General features: G+C 44.7%; 1 protein-coding gene across 3 annotated transcripts in view; it reads left to right on the top strand.

The window, feature by feature from the left end:
• Positions 1 to 18,477, top strand: part of STAC (SH3 and cysteine rich domain) — a 198,787-nt gene that overhangs the window by 113,852 nt on the left and 66,458 nt on the right. For all 3 annotated transcript variants that reach the window (XM_032459291.1, XM_006188360.3, XM_032459292.1), the window contains one exon: positions 14,586 to 14,865. In XM_032459291.1, the coding sequence (XP_032315182.1) occupies positions 14,586 to 14,865 (280 nt within the window). The remainder of the gene's footprint in view (positions 1 to 14,585; positions 14,866 to 18,477) is intronic.

The raw sequence follows: 18,477 nt of genomic DNA, 5'->3' as shown, positions 1-18,477 counted from the left end.
ACCACAAGATCCTGTGTATATTTCCCTGTGCTACACAGTGCAATCTTTTTTATCTATTCTACATTTTGAAATCCCAGTCTACCCTTCCCAGCCCCCATCCCCCTGGCAACCATAAGTTTGTATTCTGTGTCTATGAGTCTGTTTCTGTTTTGTATTTATGGAGTTTTTTTTTTTTTTTTTTTTTTAGATTCCGCGTATGAGTGATCTCATATGGTATTTTTCTTTCTCTTTTGGCTTACTTCACTTAGAATGACATTCTCCAGCAACATCCATGTTGCTGCAAATGGCGTTACGTTGTCAGATTTTATGGCTGAATAGTATTCCATTGTATAAATATACCACTTCTTCTTTATCCATTCCTCTGTCGATGGACATTTAGGCTGTTTCCATGTCTTGGCTATTGTAAATAGTGCTGCTATGAACATTGGGGTGCAGGTGTCATTTTGAAGTAGGGTTCCTTCTGGATCCAAGCCCAGGAGCAGGATTCCTGGGTCATATGGTTAAGTCTATTCCTAGTCTTTTGAGGAATCTCCATACTGTTTTCCACAGTGGCTGCACCAAACTGCATTCCCACCAGCAGTGTAGGAGGGTTCCCTTTTCTCCACAGCCTCTCCAGCATTTGTCATTTGTGGACTTTCGAATGATGGCCATTCTGACTGGTGTGAGGTGATACCTCATTGTACTTTTGATTTGCATTCCTCTGATAGTTAGTGATATTGAGCATTTTTTCATGTGCCTATTGATCATTTGTATGTCTTCCTTAGAGAATTGCTTGTTTAGGTCTTCTGCACATTTTTGGATTGGGTTGTTTTTTTTTTTTTTTATTAAGTCATATGAGCTGCTTATATATTCTGGAGATCAAGCCTTTGTCGACTTCATTTGCAAAAATTTTCTCCCATTCCTTAGGTTGTTTTGTTTTACTTATGGTTTCCTTTGCTGTGCAGAAGCTTCTAAGTTTCATTCGGTCCCATTTGTTTATTTCTATTGCCTGGGTAGACTGCCCTAGGAGAGCATTTTTGAGATGTATGTCAGATAATGTTTTGCCTATATTTTCTTCTAGGAGGTTTATTGTATCTTGTCTTATGTTTGAGTCTTTGATCCATTTTGAGTTGATTTTTGTGTATGGTGTAAGGGAGTGTTCTAGCTTCACTGATTTACATGCTGCTGTCCAGTTTTCCCAACACCATTTGTTGAAGAGACTGTCTTTATTCCATTGTATATTCTTGCCTCCTTTGTCAAAGATTAGTTGACCAGATATCCCCTCTTCTGAGCTCCAGACCAATATATCCAGCTGCTTTTTGGACAGCTTGTCTTGATGTCGTCTGTATATCTTAAATTCAGCCTACCCTTAACCAAACCTGACCTTCTGATAAACACTTGAAAAGATAAATTCCAAAACAGAAGATTTCATTATTGTGAGTTTCTATGGAGTGAATTTTCTCTAATTGCTATTCCAGACTCTCTCTCTTCTCAGGTATTTAGCCTCAAAGTGATGTGATCGAAATAAATGTCCGGTGAGTATGTTGCGTGAGAAAAAACAGAGCAAAGGGGGAAAAATCCAGCTTACACAATTAAAGCATGCAGTTTCTGGTTCTTCCGATAAATACAAGGGAGAGCATGATGCAATCAGGAGGCCTCTTGTCAAACCACAACACAGCCCACGGAAGCATCTTGGATGTGCAGATTCTTAATCACTGTGAATGGTTTGGTTTTTTTTTTTTCTTTTTCTTTTTTGCCCCAGAAGGAATAATTTCAATCTGGTTCTGATAATTCAAGAACTCTAGAATTTCATGAACTGTACTAACTTGTCTGAGATAGCAAAGTACATGGTTTTATATGTGATTTGTTTGTTTGTTCTTGTGGTTAGAATTATTTTAGCAAAGTTTTTTTTCATAGACTGCCTGTAGGGTGACTTTGGCAGACAACAGGAAGTAAAAACCTGATACACCTCTATTTGTAATAAATCATGGGGTTGAGAATGGGAGACATTTTAAACTTACCAAGAGCCACAAGCAATATGCTAAGTCATCTGGCTTCATGGCGGGACCCTTTCTGGTGCTTAATTGGACCTTCACTTGTTAGTTTGTCCACAGCCTAGTTGGACAGCTGCACAGAGACCCTGAATCTCACTCTTAAGAGCACAGGCCCCTGGTTCCCAGGCTCTGGACAGCAACTGTGAGACAGACGGAGGCCCATGGGGAGAACAAAAGCTTTGACCGCATCCCCAGTGGTCAAACTCATCAAACCATACAGACCCAACTTTGAGAAAGCCTGCTTCCAGTGTGTAAAGTTGCTGTAACTGCAGAAGGTACTGAGTTTATTTTTTTATTTTTCCCTTATCGTTCACTTTAAGTTGGGGTCTCTACAAAAAGAGCATGAGGGTCAGAGCATGTAATTTATTGAGGTGCGCTCTCAGGAGAAACCTACAAGGAGGAGGGGAGCCGGATGGGACCGGAGACGGGCCTGATCAAGGATGTATCCTCAGAGGGGAGAGTATAGCTCAGAGTGGTAGAGCACATGCTTGGCATGCACGAGGTCCTAGGTTCAATGCCCAGTACCTCCTCCAAAGAAAAAAGTAAATAAATAAAAATAAACCTAATTACCTCCCCCTCCAAAGAATGTGTTCTGACGTGGCCCTGGCCTGAGTCACAGTGGGGCTTTGGGGGCACAGACAGCATCACAGAGTTATCCCTGCCCTGAGGTAACAGGGCAGGACTGCTTTACTCTGCAGCAACCAGTCTTTGGCTCCAGGGGTCAGAGGAGGGGAGGGAAGGCATTGCATCATCTCCGGAGACAGTTCGCTTTAACTGAGGGCAGCTCTGGAAAGAGAGTGATCTGAAAACCTTGGAAGATGGGTGTCAGGGCCCCAGTAGGGAGGATCTGGGCACCGACCACACCCAGTACCTCAGGTTTCTACCTGTGCTGCTTCAGCCCGAGCAGTCATTCCCCTTTCCCATGCGCTACAGTTAGGAATTCTGCTAAATTTTTTGGTCAAAAAAAGAGGGCTACACTTGAAAAAAGTTTGATAGACACAGTATGAAGCAGATAAGAACTGTTGGCCATGGGAACTGACTGCTTTACCCTCTGACACCCCACCGCATCACACAGTAGCAGGAAGATACAGGAGGGAGCTTGGTGGGGAGAGGAGGGCAGGCACTGATAGCATCTTCTGCCCCCAACCCCCAAAAAACAACATTTTGAGGAGAGAGCTGGCACTTGGTGAGATTTCTCTTGGCGAACTGAAAGTGTAGGCATGGCTGCAGGATGAGTGGCCTGGCCGCCTTGTTCCTCCAAGACAACCTTGATAATCTTGTCCTCTAATATGGCCATCCTGTGACCAGGGGATAAGGACCCCTGAGGAACCTGCTGCTGTGGGGTCTGGGAAGGATTTTAGTTAAGTTGATTTGCGTACCTTCACAGGCATTTAGAAAAGTTCCCGTAACTGACTTTGAGGTCATGGACAAACCAAACCCCAGACTTGGAACCAGGAATCAGTGCCTGGATCGATCGTGCCTCTAGATTTAGTGGGGTTTGATCAGCTACGGACAGTTCTGTGCCTTACACAGCCCCACACTACACGGGGGCATCCACGCTCAAATGCTTTGAGAAATACTAGGGGAAACGGATAAGGGAAAAGAGAGGGTAAACATGCTCAGAAAGAGGGTGGGGGAAATGCTCAGGTCCTGGGGGTGAAAGCAACAAGTATTACTGAGTGCCCTTTGGAAACCTTTCCTGTTCCAGACTGAGCACCAAACACTTTACTTTCATTGTTTCCTCCCATGCAAGGTAGATGGTTTCCCAGCCTCACAGTTGATAAGTAGGCGGTAAGTGTCAAGTTTAGGACATCCAAAACCTGGGCTACCATATTGTAGGTTCAAATAAACGATTGATTGATACATACATACATAGTAACACCTGCTGTCTACTTGCCAAGTTAATCCTTTGCCCATGTGTTACATAACTATTGGAGAGTATTAATGGAGCATTTTGAATCCTAGTGCATAGCAAATATGGGGAAGGAACATTTGAGATCATCACAGACAGTCATGTGATTTTAGGGTTGAGGAAGTGAGCCCCCAAGAGGTTCAGTTCTCCTCCTCGTCGCACAAGAAGCACTAGAAGCCAAAGCCATGGGACAGACCATTTCGGCTGTCCAGCCATTGATGTTTGGCTGGGAAGCTTTATGAGAACCTTCAAAGGATGCCATAGAGCAGCTGGTTGCAAACTTGAGTGGGCATCATGTCAGAATCACCTCGAGGGCCTGTTCAAACACAGATGATGAAGTCCTGTGCTGAGTTTCTGATCTGGTGGGTCTGGGGGGAGGCCTGAGAGTCTGCATTTCTGACAAGGTTCAGGGGATGTCCACACTTGGTACAGAGACCACACTGAGAACTACTGCCACTGAGCTAGCTACTCTGCATCCTTTTCATTGATTACCCTGGCTGTAATCCCAGACAGGCACTCTCCTGACTCAGGACGGTCTGCGTGCATGTATGGGCTCTAACCAGGCCTCTATCCCCCAACGAATGGCCAGAGTGAACTCAGCCGGAATGTTACCAAGTCAGAGGCAAGCAAGACAGGCAGCAAAGGAGTGATCAAATTTAAGGCATTTTCTGTATATAAGGATGCGTGTACTACAGATGTAGATTTACTAGTGTGTTGTCAGTGCACAGGTGTAAAGATGAGCTCAGTGGGCTATGTGTGTCTGTACTGCATGCTTCTAGGAATGTAAGTAATAATAGCTAATATTTATTGGGTTGATTCTGTGTCCCCGACTCTGTGCTGAGGGCTTTATGGGGATTATCTCTTTGAATGATCTCTGCAGCCTATTTTCCATTCACAGAGAGGTTAACAGAGCAATTGGGAATCAAAACCAGGATTCAGACCCAGGCAGCTCGACCATTTCCGGCAGTCAGCTCCCTGGGGCCCTTTGCCACTGATTACATTACCATGCTACATAACAGCCACGCTTATCTGTGTGTTTGTGTATTTTTGTTTGTTTTGGAGACAGTCCCGAAGGGGAGCAGTCCTCTCTGTTATCTGCATTAAAATTGCATCAGTGAGTTCATTTCTCACAAACACACACGTCTTCTTGGTAACATATATTGATGGGTTCGGCAGCAAATTGAGCTTGAAAACCCGAAGTCATGGGTGCTTATTCATGATTCCTGATTGATCTCTGTCTTTGTGTTCAAACATAGCCCATATGGCTCACTCTGGTGCCCTCCATCTGGCCTCTGGCTAGTTATAATCATTGTGGTGTTTGGGACTGGACGTTTAGTGGATTTGAACTCTCTTTATACCACATCTTTACATGGATCTCTAGTAGTCAGTCAGAATGCACCCATCAAGAACAACTGCCCAGCGTCGTTCCCTCCCCCCGTCGGACAGGCTTCTTCCCGCTGTCCATCATCTCAATAAACGGCCATTTCTCTGTTTCTACAATGGCAACTGCTCAGGACAAAATCCTTGGACCGACCTTTGGCTTTTTTCTTTTCCTCACATGCCACATCCCACTCACTAAGAACCCCTGTCAGCCCTACTTCAGAATATGCCCAGAACACACGACTTCTCACCACGTTCACTACCATAGCCCTCGCTCAAGCCATCATCCATCTGTGAAGATGCTGGTCCTTTCTCCACACATAAATCCAAAGTCCACCCCGAGGTCTCTGAGGTCCTACAGGATCAGCCTCTGTGCGTGTAACCTTATCTTTATCCTTTGCTTCCTCCTCTCCCTCTCTCTGGTGGTCCTCAACACACAGAACACATTCCCAGCTCAGGTTGGGAGGACGGCCAGGATCAAAGGGTGCTGGGGGAGGATGCTCCAAAGTGGCCCTTAAAGAAGTATCTGGAACGGGCAGGCAGTATTTGGCCAACGAAGTTGCACCCTCCTCCTAGGAACTGAGACTGTGGCGGCTAAGCCCAGGAAGGAGTGATTATATCTCCTCTGAAATTCTTCATTTTGTGTATTTAGTGGAGGCATTTTCTGCTTCTCTTGATGAGACTAAGTGAAGGGTTTTTTTTTTCTATCGTAATATTTTTAATAAAATAGTTTTTGAATTCATCTATTTTATGATTTTCTTTAACTTCTGCTTTTATCTGAGAAGATGGTAGACTAGTGTCCCAAAGAACCATCTTACCCAGGTTTGCATGTTAGATTCTTTTATGGAGGGAAAGGGGGAGGAGGGGGAAGAGGTAAAGTAAAAAAGGTGGTAAGTTGTTGCAGATATTTCCTGGCTCCAGCTAGACTCTGGAGGGGGTGTGTTAATTTCTTTCTTCCTGCAGCCATTCATAGGTGGACCTGGTCAGGATGCTTCCTGTGAACTAAACAAAGGTATTTTAGCTTAATGCTCAGGCATGGGAGGCAGGGTTCTCAGAGATGAGCCATTATGTGCACTTTAAGCTCTAGGCAACATCCCTTTAGTGATTAACTTGTAGCAAAAGCATAGAATACAAAGCTTAAAGTAAAAGAAACAGGTCCAGTAAGGAGTCAGATTTGTTCTTCTCTATGACAGTACCTTTGCAGTCCCCTTGTCACTTCTCCACGTAAAATGAGGAAATTAACACAACCTGACTTACTTCCCAACCCCCCATCCCTTCATGGCTTGTGTTTTGTTACTATAACTCGCGGTATTTTTATTACTATTAAAACTAAATTACATGTCATCTGTTGTAAATTATGTGTCATGTGTTTCATTAAGTATTTATAACAGGTGAATTATCTTCGTGAACTGTTTATACTAGTCATTTGAAGTTAACCATGTTTAAATTATTTCAAGCACAAACCCTTTTATGCCTCGTGTTTTCCATATTTTCCAATGCTTCTGTTTTCTCTGCTCCTGGAGTTGCTCTGGGTTGAGAATACTTGGGTCATAACTCCGTCTTACACTGTTTCTTACTGTAGAAGAGAAACCTGAGTGAGTGTAAGGTTTCTTTCTTCCTGGATGACCTGTTTTCCTGCCTGTGCGTTTGGATGTTCTTTTATTTTGACACCTGGCCGTTCTGACAGGACACTTGAGTCTACTGGCAGGACAAGCAAACGTCTCTTGTCACTGGCTGACCCGACACAGAGCGGTTCCCTCGTGGTCAGATTTCGGCCTTCTTCCCTCATTTAGTGCAAGAACTCTCATCTTTGAATAATGCTTCTGCTCCAGTCACTCGGAAGTCTTCAGGATCCAGTTATTTCTTTATATCCTCTTCTCATATTATCTTCTCTAAGGATTTCAACTTACTCTTTATTTACAATAAGTTTTGTACTTTGTGAGAGATTTTCAAACTACTCCCACATCACAGGGTCCCCTGGCTGCAGAGCTGGTCTTTTTTGCTTTCACCTTTCCCATTTTAAATTTTACTCCGGTATTACTCATTGCTACAAAATCTTTCCATAACCCTCCTTAACAGATCACTTCCTTTCTAACTGAGTTTGGTCATCTCAGCTTTCATATCTTATTTAGCAGAGATTTCATTTTTCCAAATGTATTGAAAGCACAAAGTAGAGCATATAAAAAAATTTACTTTTTATCCCAGTAGTAGACATTTTCATAACTATGTGCTTCCTTTACTACCTGAGTGATATCATATTTACTCATTTTATGTTTTAGAAGTTTTCACAGGCACCATGTTACTGGTTTGTGTTTTATGTTCTTTCATTTTGAAATGAAAAGTTTGTCAGGACATCGGGGACGTCTGCGTACGCGCAGTGAGAAGAGTCGCCTGTGACGCCTCGAGTATCCTGCTGGATGTTGGTAGCGTCCTTGAGTTGCATCTTGAGCTAGAAGGGAGGTCAGTGTAAGGACAGAGCATTAGCTGACTGACACGAGAACCTCGGGGACCACGTAGAACGAACAGACGGTGAGTCTTCCATAAACGCCGCCCATTATCAGTCACAGCAGCATCGTTGATCGATTTGACTCCATAAAATGTTAAATTCACCCTCCATAAACATGTTGAGTGAGTGAAGTCAAAGATGAATGACAAACTGAGAAGAACTCTTGCCACACAAATGGCAAAGTTTTTATAAATCCGTACGGCATTTACACAACAATAAAAAGATCTATAGCCTACTAGAAAAATGATTAAATCTTGAGCAGTGGGTCTCTGCTCACATGAGCCACATAAATTAGCGGATAAACATGTAAAAAAGAAGTGTATCCCTACTGATAACTAAGAAATTGAAAGTTTTAAAGTTTGTAACCATTTTTTTCCCAACTGGCAAATATTTTGAAAATTAATAATGACAATCATGGACCAAGGTGTGGAGAAAAACACACTCTCCTATACCGATCAATGGACTGTGAATCTAAAAATACATAGATGGCCAAGCAGATGTACTTCTAGCAAGATAGCTCTTAGCTGTCTTTGCACGTGTTTTCAAAGATGTATGTACACAGTGTTCACTCCAGCATCGTTTGTACTAGAAGACATACTGGTGAGAGTAAGGACAGGCTGTTCTAACAAAAAACCCCGACAAATGTTTTAGTATAAGTATAGACACTGATTTTTCTCTCACGTGGGTTTCAGGGCTAGGTTAGCAGCGCAGCTTCTCTGCTTGTAGTCTTGCAAGGACTCGTCTCCCTGCAGGATGGCGCTGTGCCATCCTCGAGAGCATTGGCACGGCCTCTGCAGCTGAAGCAGGACCCACTCCATGTCCGTCTGTCCTGCCACGGATGTGCAAGGGGCTGAGGGGATGGCGCAGGCACGCGTGCAGCCCTCGCGTCTCGTTTCACAAGTGAGACATATCGTTGTATTATGTTCAGTGAGCAAGAACAAAGTCCCCTTTCTTCATTTATTTGCCAAGAGTTTTGGGAAATGTCATCAAGCCGTACACCCAGGAAGAAAATGAAAGTGGATTTTGGTGAACAAATGCAGGTCTCTGCATTAGGAAAATAGTAGAAACAGTCAACTGTCCATTGAAAGAAGTAACTAATGAATCTAGTACCTCCATTAGACTGCAATTAAATAATGAGCTAAATTTCCCATACTTTCTTATTTCTTTTTTTCAGTCACAGGATGGAGTGTAGTGCTATAAAATGAGTATCACGGATCTGTCCACGTATCTCCCCGAGGGAGATGGAAACTTCAGGACAAGGGGCGTGTCATTGCCTCTCCTTGTCCCTAGTGAAATAGATGACAGCAAGCAGTCAATAAATACTTGCTGAAGTGAAAAGGTCCTCCCACCCGCTTAATGTAAAAAGCATTTACTAAGTGACTGCATGAGTCCTCCTAAGTAGCTTCCCCACTGCTCAGGTTTTTCCAGTGTCTCTACTTTGTCCTATATCCAGTTTCTGTCCCCTCACCTTTGGCCGTAGTTTAAAGGACATTGTCCTTATAGTCCAACCATGTCAACCAGGGAACAGTCAGACAAGTTTTAATGAATAAGGGAGTGCATCAGTATAAACTCATGGCCTTTAACAGTGATACAGAAAGGTTGATATAAAAATACAGATATGGGCGTATGAGTCCTCATTAATATATTTCCCAGTTCTGTCCACTGAGACAGCTCAAGTCAGACACCCCAGTAGCAGTGAGTACATCTGGTGCCCAGATAGCAGTCATAAGTACCATTCCCCCTGTAAAACTAACCAGGGCTCCTTGGAGAAATGCTGGTTGCAAGACTAGAACAGGGGAAATATAAGATAAGGCTGGAGAGCCTTGTAGTTGTAGAAAGTAAGGAAATGTTCAAAGATAAAAGGGGTGAATTGGAAACGACACAGATTCAAACCTAAAGGAGCTTCCAGTGACCAAACCTGGGACAATTTGAGCAACAAAGTAAATCACAGTAGTAATAAACTGTACCTCATGGATTAAAGCAAATATCCACCAATCCATACTCACAGAAATAAATAATTGATGGAATAAATAAACAATACGGAAGAGGAAAATTCTGTAGTACAAGGCTAATTAATTAATATGGAAGGATAACGGAAATAGAGTGTCACCATTAGGGAAACGCCTGCTAATAAGCTTTGCAGGCAAGAATCATCGACGGATGTTGAAATTAGAGGACAGATACATGATGAGAGACAAGATATTGCATCATCTCAAAGTAGTTCCCTCGTGTGAAACTCGTTCATTATGAAGAGAAAAATAGTAACTTTACCTTGGAGCAGCCTGGCAAATACCACCTTAACCCAGTAGCCAAATTGAGTACCATAAGTAACGGGACATATTGGCATCAGGTACCTCCTAATATGCTCCACTGAGAAGAATGCATCACTTCTGCCCTGTTCTTAACAAAAATACATAACCTCAGTCTAATAGTGAGAAAACATCAGCCAAACCCAAACTGAAGGACGTTCTACAAAACAGTGGTCAGTATTCCTTAAAATGGTTGACATTATGAAAGACAGAGACTGAGGACCTGATACACAGATTGAAGAGACTAAGGAAACATAACTAAGTGCAATGTGGAATCCTGGATTGGATCCTGGGCCAGGAAGAAGACATTATGAGACCACTGGCAAAATCGAACAAGGTCTGTAGATGAGCTGACAGCTTTAGTGGTAGCTTCCTGGTTACAGTCAATTTACTATACTTATGTCACATTAGGGAAAAGTGGTTGAAAGGTATATGGGGACTCCACTATTTTGCAATTTTCTGTATGACTAAAATTATTTTTAAACAAAAAGTTGAAAAAAAGAAACAGGTTATGCAATTTATCACTGGGTTGCTTTTTCATAGAGAAGTAATTCTAAGCCCTGCTGAACTGAAAATTTCAGAATAATTTTCTAAAACCTAAGGACTAATCAGTTAAAATTGTTTAAAATCAGTAGTTCTTCCCCCCTCCGCCTGATTTGGTGTAATCTAACTCTGGGATTTTTTTTCTCAATCACCTGAGAGAAGCAAATCTGTTGTTCATTTGACAAAAGAAATGGAACGTACCCCTTATCTTTAGCTAGATGGTTAAAACCAGAGAAAGCATCAAATGAGGCTTTAAACAGAGTTGAGAGTCTAGTTGCTGCTCTGATTCTCCAAGCTGCCTTTAAAGCTGCAAGCTGTTAAACTGAAAACTGTTTGCTTCGTTCCTATAAATCTAATGTGCAGCTTTAGAGGTGTTCTGTGGTGCTTTGAAAATGAAAAGTCAAGGATCAGGCCCAGGGCATGAAATACACAAAGGATTCAGCATATAAATTGACTTACTCCATTAGCCACTTTTTAAAAGACCTAAGTAAGTTTTTCTTGAGTTAATATAATACAAAATAGCTGAACCAGGGTATGGACAATGTCTCCAGAGGCGGACTCAGGAGCTTAGGTTCAAGTTCCGTTTTTCTTTCTTTTTTTTTTTTATAAGCTCCGTTTTTCTTAATTGAGGTATAGTTGATTTACAATAATATATTAGTTTCAGGTGTACAACATAGTGATTCAGTATTTTTATAGATTATACTCCATAAAGTTATTATAAAATTCTGGCTATCTACCCTGTGCTGTATGTTACATCTTTGCAACTTATTTATTTTATACCTAGTAGTTTGAAAGTCTTAATCCCCTTCACTTATCTTACCCTACCCCCATCCCTGTGGTAACCACTAGTTTGTTCTCTATGAGTCTGTTTCTGTTTTGTTACATATACTAATTTATTTTTATTTTTTATACTTCACATATAAGTGAAAACATGCAGAATTTCTCTTTCTCTGTCTGACTTATTTCACTAGGCATAATATCCTCCAGGTCCACCATGTTGTCCAAAATGGCAAGATTTCATTCTTTTTGATTGCCAAGTAATATTTCATTTCATTTATGTATGTGTGTGTGTATATGTATATCTTTTATCTATTCGTCTGTTGACAGACACTTCGTTTGCTTCCAGTCTTAGCTATTGTAAATAGTGCTGCTGTGAACATTGGGGTGCACATGTCTGTTCTAAGTAGTATTCTCATTTTCTGTAGCTGTACCCCCAGGCATGGAATTGCTGGGTCATATGGTAATTCCTGTGGCTTTGGTGGGAAATCTGAAGTGAGTATAGGCTGCACCTTCTCCCAGGGTGTACTGGCAGCTGCCGCCTTGGAGGGAGGTGGGGCTGGAGTTGGAGGGACGAGAGCTGGAGCCAAGTGTGACACGGCTCTCCTCCTAGGCTCAGTGGCAGTTGCCGCCCTACTAGGAGGCAGGACCAGGACCTGAGATGCTGGAACAGGAGTCTTGAGGACGTTGGGCCTCCCCCTGGAGGAATGGCAGTCTCCACCTTGGTTGGGGGCATGGCCGCAGCCCAAGGGCCGGAGCAGCACTCCTGGGCTGGCTCCATTTTTCCCTGGTGCATGTGATGGTGGTCTCCACCCAGGCAGGGGCCAGTGCAGGCTAAGAAGGGTCGTGCTGCTGTGGCCCTGGCAGGTCCTGGGAGCAAGCAAGCCTGTGAGCACACACTTTAAGAGCAGAGTCTCAGTTTCTTACAGCCCTCTGATGAGCCCCTGTGGTTATTATCATCAGACCAGTGAAGAGGGCTCATCCTCCTGGTGCCAGACCCCAGGCCTGGAGTGCCTAATATGAGGCTTGAATCTGTGGCTCCTTAGGGAAGAGCCCCAAGCCTGCAGTATCCTCCTCTTCTGAGTCACCCACTAGGGCTGTGGGTCCCAGCTAGCTTGCTCCACCCCTTCCACCAGACTCCCTGTGGTTCTTACTTCACAGCTTTGCTGGTAGGAGAGCTGTCCTGCTAGTTCTCTGGCTGTGCTCAGTGAGAGATGCTCTACATGTAGTTGCAGTTTTGATGTGCTGTTTGGGGGAGGAGAGCGCAGGGTCTTCCTGCTTTTCCATCTCGATATACTTCCCCTGGGTTCAAGTTCTGATCTTGCCACTAATTACATAAAGTATATGCAATTAAGTCTTCAGTGGGGGATAGGCTCACCAGTTCGTTAAGTAGGCCGAACCCAGGGGGATGCCTTCAGCTGTCAGCTTTATTTTTCTCCTGTCACTCTCTTCTAACGTGGTTGGTTGGAATTCTGTTCATTGCCTCTTGACAACATTTTGGGCAGATGTTTGAGCGGATGTCAAGGCTTTTGTTGTTGCTCATAAGAGTCTCATTTTCAGTAATAAAAGTTCAGTTCAGTGAAAGTGGAATGAAAGTCTGATAGTTAACGCACTGTTTTTCTGCTCACCCTCACCACCAGCCTCCCCCTTGCCTCCATCCACAAACACGCCAGTGAAGCCCTAACCCCTGGGCTGAGAACCTGCCTTGGGAAGATGAGCCGTGGTCTCTCATTTCAGCCAGCCTCCACCTTGTTTTTCTCCTCCACCTTTAACACTCCCACTCCCTCTTCTGCACCAGTGGAGAATTTTATCCACGAGACTCTAGGAGTCCTCAGTCATGTCTCGCTCTGGAGAGCTGATGAGTAGAGGTGAACCTTCCTAGTGCTCTGGGGGCTGATGCGACTGTATGGAGAAGTCTGTGCGCCTGCGAAACTCCTCAGCCTGCCCCCCCCCCCACAGCGAGCGCCATCTGGAGTGACCTGCCCGCGCAACCCCGCGTGTCCCCCGCAGCCAGCAGCGCCGCGGCTCCCTGCTCTGTGCGGCGTTCGGTGCTCTGCGGCAACGTGTCCCTGGGCCAGCCTTGGAAATATGTGCCTGAGAGCCCTAAGGAGGTCTTTACAGGCCTCATCCTATCTGTTCACGGTGTCTTTAAGTTGTAATTGCTCAAGAAAATGTAGGCTAGCGAAATCTTTGTAGAATCCTCTGTAGGGTGCTGCGGTGAGGAGGTCTTCTGGCGGGGAAGTGCGCTTGAGTTTTAGTCAGTCAGTCAGTCAGTCACATATGGACTCATTCTTTCAATGTTTATTGAGCACCTGTCATGCTCCAGGCTTTGTCTGAGATTCTGAGACAGAAGTTACTAGAACAGTACTAATTTTCTGCCTTCATAGAGACTACATTCTGGTTTGGGAGTCAGATCATCAACAGGCAAACAAATAAGTATAAAATACAAAATACAAAATCATAAATCAACATCAGCTGCCTCCTGATATACTTAGAAGGTCACAGCATCACTTTTGTGGTGCTTCTTTCAAAAATGTGTAATCCGTGTCCACTTGGGAAGAAGTTCCAGGCAAGTCCAGATTGAAGACTATTCCATGAGACAATTGTTCTGTATTCTATAAAATAAAGATGTCACAAAAGACAAAAGCTGAGACACTATTCCAAATAAAATGAGACTTAAAAAAATACATGAAAACTAAAAGCAATGCCTAATCCTAAATTAAATCCCAAAGCAGATTTTTTAAATGCTATGAAATATATTATTAGTGTGATTTTCAAAATTTAAATATGAGTTGCATATCACATAATAGTACTGCTTACATTGTATTTATGTGACAAAATAATCTTTGGTGTCCAAAACCCAGCGCACTGAACTATTTTGACAGTACATGGGTTGAAGCAGGGAGGCAAGGAGGAGGGGCAGGGGACAGAACCTCTTTCTGCAGCCTGGCTTGGCAGCAGGTGGAGTGGGAGGCTCACACAGGGCCCGTGGGAGCCTCCTCGGGGGCTGAGGGTGTCGGGAACAGAGCAGAGCGTGGAGCGGGCCTCACCCGCACAGCGGGAGTCTGCGCCATTGATCATGATTGACTGATCATAAGAGAGTCTGTTCTGTCTTTGCTTTGCAGCTCCAGAAACTAAAACGATCGCTCTCCTTCAAGACCAAGAGTTTACGGAGCAAAAGTGCTGACAACTTCTTCCAGGGAACCAACAGTGACGGGAAGCTGCAGGCGGACCCGCTGGCTGAGGTCAGCCCCGGCTCCAGCCCTCTCCCGGTCCCCGGAAGCCTCACGTCCACACCCACCAGGGCCAGCCTCTACCCAGGCGGCGGCGGCAAGGCCCACGCCTTCCAGGAACACATCTTCAAGAAGCCCACTTTCTGTGACGTCTGCAACCACATGATCGTAGGTGAGCCTCCCCCCAACCCCCTTCCAGGTCCCCACATCCATGGAAAGCCAGGTAAGAGGGGTGTACTGGGGTCCAGGTCCCGGTGGACAAATCTGAGCCTCAGAGACTGACAGGCAGGAGGATTGTTTGGGAGCATTTAAGGGAACAATATTTGTCAGAGGGAAGGGAAGCAGGGCTGGGCAGAGGGAGTTGGGTTGTGGTGTATGTGGTTGTAACGAAGCCTTCAGCTGATCCCCGGAGAGCTCTAAAGCCATGTACAGTCATCTTGCATTGAGGTCAGATGTCTGGAGCTTTGTACCGCAGCATTACCTCTCACCAGATATGGGCGGCCCCTAGGGTGGGGGCAGAATCTTGAACAAAGCAGCTCTTTTTAGCCAAGGGCAGTTAGCAGAGAGATAATCCGTGGGATGCTGGGCAGTTGGGGACTATCATAGCATCAACTCCACGGTGGGTGGGAATGCCTGCCTGGGGTCACCTGGAGGGGGAGGTCTGTGGCTTGATGAGTTACAGGTGCATGACCCAGATAAGCAGGCACGGAAGGTAGGGGACCTCAGGGAGGCACTAAAGAAGGCAGGACAGTTGTGATGGGGATTATAACTGATCCTGGGAAGGATCACTCATGGTACCTCAGAGAAATGGTGGGAGCCAGAGCGTCTTAGAGGCTGTACCCAGATGGAGAGAATGGCCTCTATAATGTCCCAGCTAGAAGGACACCATGAGCTGCTGGGAGTAACACCCACAGAGATGCCATCCACAGTTTACACCCTCCTGCTTGTCCCGTGTCGCAAACCCAAGGACCAAACAGATGGAGGAAACCATAAAGGGAATTTGGGTGGAACCCAGAATGAATTTAAACCAGTTGTTTCAAGAGTAGCAGTGGCACTTTCCAATGCAGCCAGGAAGGCGGGTTCTGTGGTTCCCTTCATCCTTGGCCGAGACCATTTGAGGTCTCGGGGTGTTGAAAACGGGGAGCAACGTCAGCCCCTTTTGCAGCGTTACCCACAAGGCCTGTCTGCATCTTCAGAAAACCATTATCTGTCCACACTCGCATTTTCTAGTCACTCTCATTCATGTTCTTCCTTCCAACAAGCCACATTCAGGATCAGTGCTTTGGGTCGGTCAAGGATTTCTGGAAAATAATGCTGTAGTATCTCATATCTACTCTGAAACTCCAGCTCTTAAAGCTGCTTTCTTTCACTCTGTCCAAGCATCTTCAGAGCAGTTGGGGTTTGGCTGATCCACACCGAGCTCAGTTACTGGGTCTTCTCTCTATCCCATACCTCCTCACGCTTTCCCTGGACCGGTGGGCTAGCGGGGGCGTGCTCTTCCCATGACAAGTGGAAGCACACAAGCTTCCTGGGGCTCGGGCTGGAGGTGGGACTCTGCTGGCACTCCACCATGTCCAGGGATGGAGAAGGAGCAGGGACTGCAAAGCCACCTGGCAAAGGGCAGGGGAAGGACGTCAGTAATCCAGGCTGCCACAGGGCTTGGGACGGCCTCTGCACAACTGAGCCTCTGTGGTCTGTTAGATGCTCCTCAGTCTTGGAGCGCGACCACCTTCCCTGTGGCTTCTCCACCCGGAAGTGATACCCAGCATCTGACCATTAGCGTGGCGGGGACAGGGGCTCATCACGTCTCCCGCTCGGAGCGCTTAGGCATTTTGGCCTCCAGCTTGGTTTCTCCGTCTGCCTGAGCAGCTTCTGACTCTGATGCGTCACTTTCAACTTCCCCGTGAGTTCCCACCAGGACTTTTCAAGGCCGTGCTGTTCACAACCCTTAAATGGGTGATGATGAGTCTCTGAAATCTCATTGTGACGACTGTGAAAAGGCAAACAGCCCGTGTCGTTTTAAAAAGTAACGGAAATGAGTTCATATCCAAGGTGTGTCACAAGCATGATCTGAGAGAGGACTCCGGTGCACCCCAAGTACATACAGCAATGAGGCTGAAAGCCTCTGTTTTGAAAATCACCCCAAAAACCATGCTTTGTGTTAAAGAGAATTTCACTCTACTTTCCTCTTCTCAGAATTAAATATATATGGTAGCTGCTTTTTTCTCTTAAGAAAGAGACAGAAAAAAATAGTCAACAAGATAAGCATCTTTTCAAAGATGAAAACCAAGGAAACCAAATGGTAGACTCAGGGGAACAGGGAGAGAGAAAAGGCAGAGGGAGGCGGTGAGGGGAGGAAGAGGAGTGAGGTGGAGAGGAGACGGATGCACATTACCCTTCGTGAAACCGTGCAGGCCCTTCTGTCTGTGACAGCAGAGCGCAGCTGATCTGCCCTTTCTTTACTCCTCAGGCAACCTCCTGTCTCTACATAACCACCTGGAGATTTGCTTCCTTCAAGCCACAGGTCATCTTCACACTCTAGATTCTAGGGAAAGACCCCCCTGCTGTTATCCCCTTAGAATGACATTCCCGAGAATATATTAAAGCAGAGGTTTTTTTTCCTTTCCACAGAGAACCAAAGGTTAGATAATGATGGCTCAGAAAAATCAAATCTCGCTTGTGCAGTTTCTAGCTGATGGATCTTTGTTTAAAAGTAAACGGAGTCTGGCGCACTGTCTGGGATTTGGAAGTGGGAATGGACACTCGGAGCTGGGTTTACCAGCTCTCGCATTTGTGCCTCACCTGGCTGCCTGGGCCTCAGAGGTGGAGAGGCTGAATACTGGCTGCAAGAAAGTGGCAGTAAAAGTAGACCAGCACCCCAGCCTCATTCCGTGCCCATATCTTTCTTTTTTGTTTGTTTTCATATTTCCTTTTCATTAAAGGTTATTACATGATATTGAATATAGTTCCCTGTGCTATACAGAAGAAACTTGTTTTTTAATCTATTTTTATATATAGTGGCTAACATTTGTAAATCTCAAACTCCCAAATTTATCCCTCCCCCCATTTCCCTGGTAACCATAAGACTGTTTACTACGTCTCTGAGTCTGCTTCTGTTTTGTAGATGAGTTCATAGTGTCCTTTTTTTCTTTTTTTTTTTTAGATCCCACATATATGTAATATATGGTATTTTCCTTTCTCTTTCTGGCTTACTTCACTTAGAATGACAATCTCTAGGTCCATCCATATTGCAGCAGATGGCATTATTTTATTCTTTTTTATGGCTGAGATGTATTCCATTGCATAAATATACCACAGCTTCTTTATCCAGTCATCTCTCGATGGACGTTTAGGTTGCTTCTGTGTCTTGGCTATTGTATATAGTGCTGCTATAAACACTGGGGTGCATGTATCTTTTAGAATTAGAGATCCCTCCAGATATATGCCCAGGAGTGGGACTGCTGGATCAAATGGTAAGTCCTATTTTTAGTTTTTTGAGGAATCTCCATACTGTCTTCCACAGTGGCTGCACCAAATGACATTCCCACCAGCAGTGCAGGAGGGCTCCCTTTTCTCCACAGCCTCGCCAGCATTTATTGTTTGTGGACTTTTGAATGATGGGCATTCTGACTGGTGTGAGGTGATAACCTCATTGTAGTTTTGATTTGCATTTCTCTGATAATTAGCAATTATGATGTGCCTGTTGGCCATTTATATATCTTCATTGGAGAATTGCTTGTTTAGGTCTTCTGCCAATTTTTGGATTGGGTTTTCTTGTTGTTAT

The sequence above is a fragment of the Camelus ferus genome, chromosome 17 (assembly GCF_009834535.1).
Source record: "Camelus ferus isolate YT-003-E chromosome 17, BCGSAC_Cfer_1.0, whole genome shotgun sequence".
Taxonomy (NCBI): domain Eukaryota; kingdom Metazoa; phylum Chordata; class Mammalia; order Artiodactyla; family Camelidae; genus Camelus; species Camelus ferus.
This window is presented reverse-complemented; position numbering and strand designations above follow the sequence as displayed.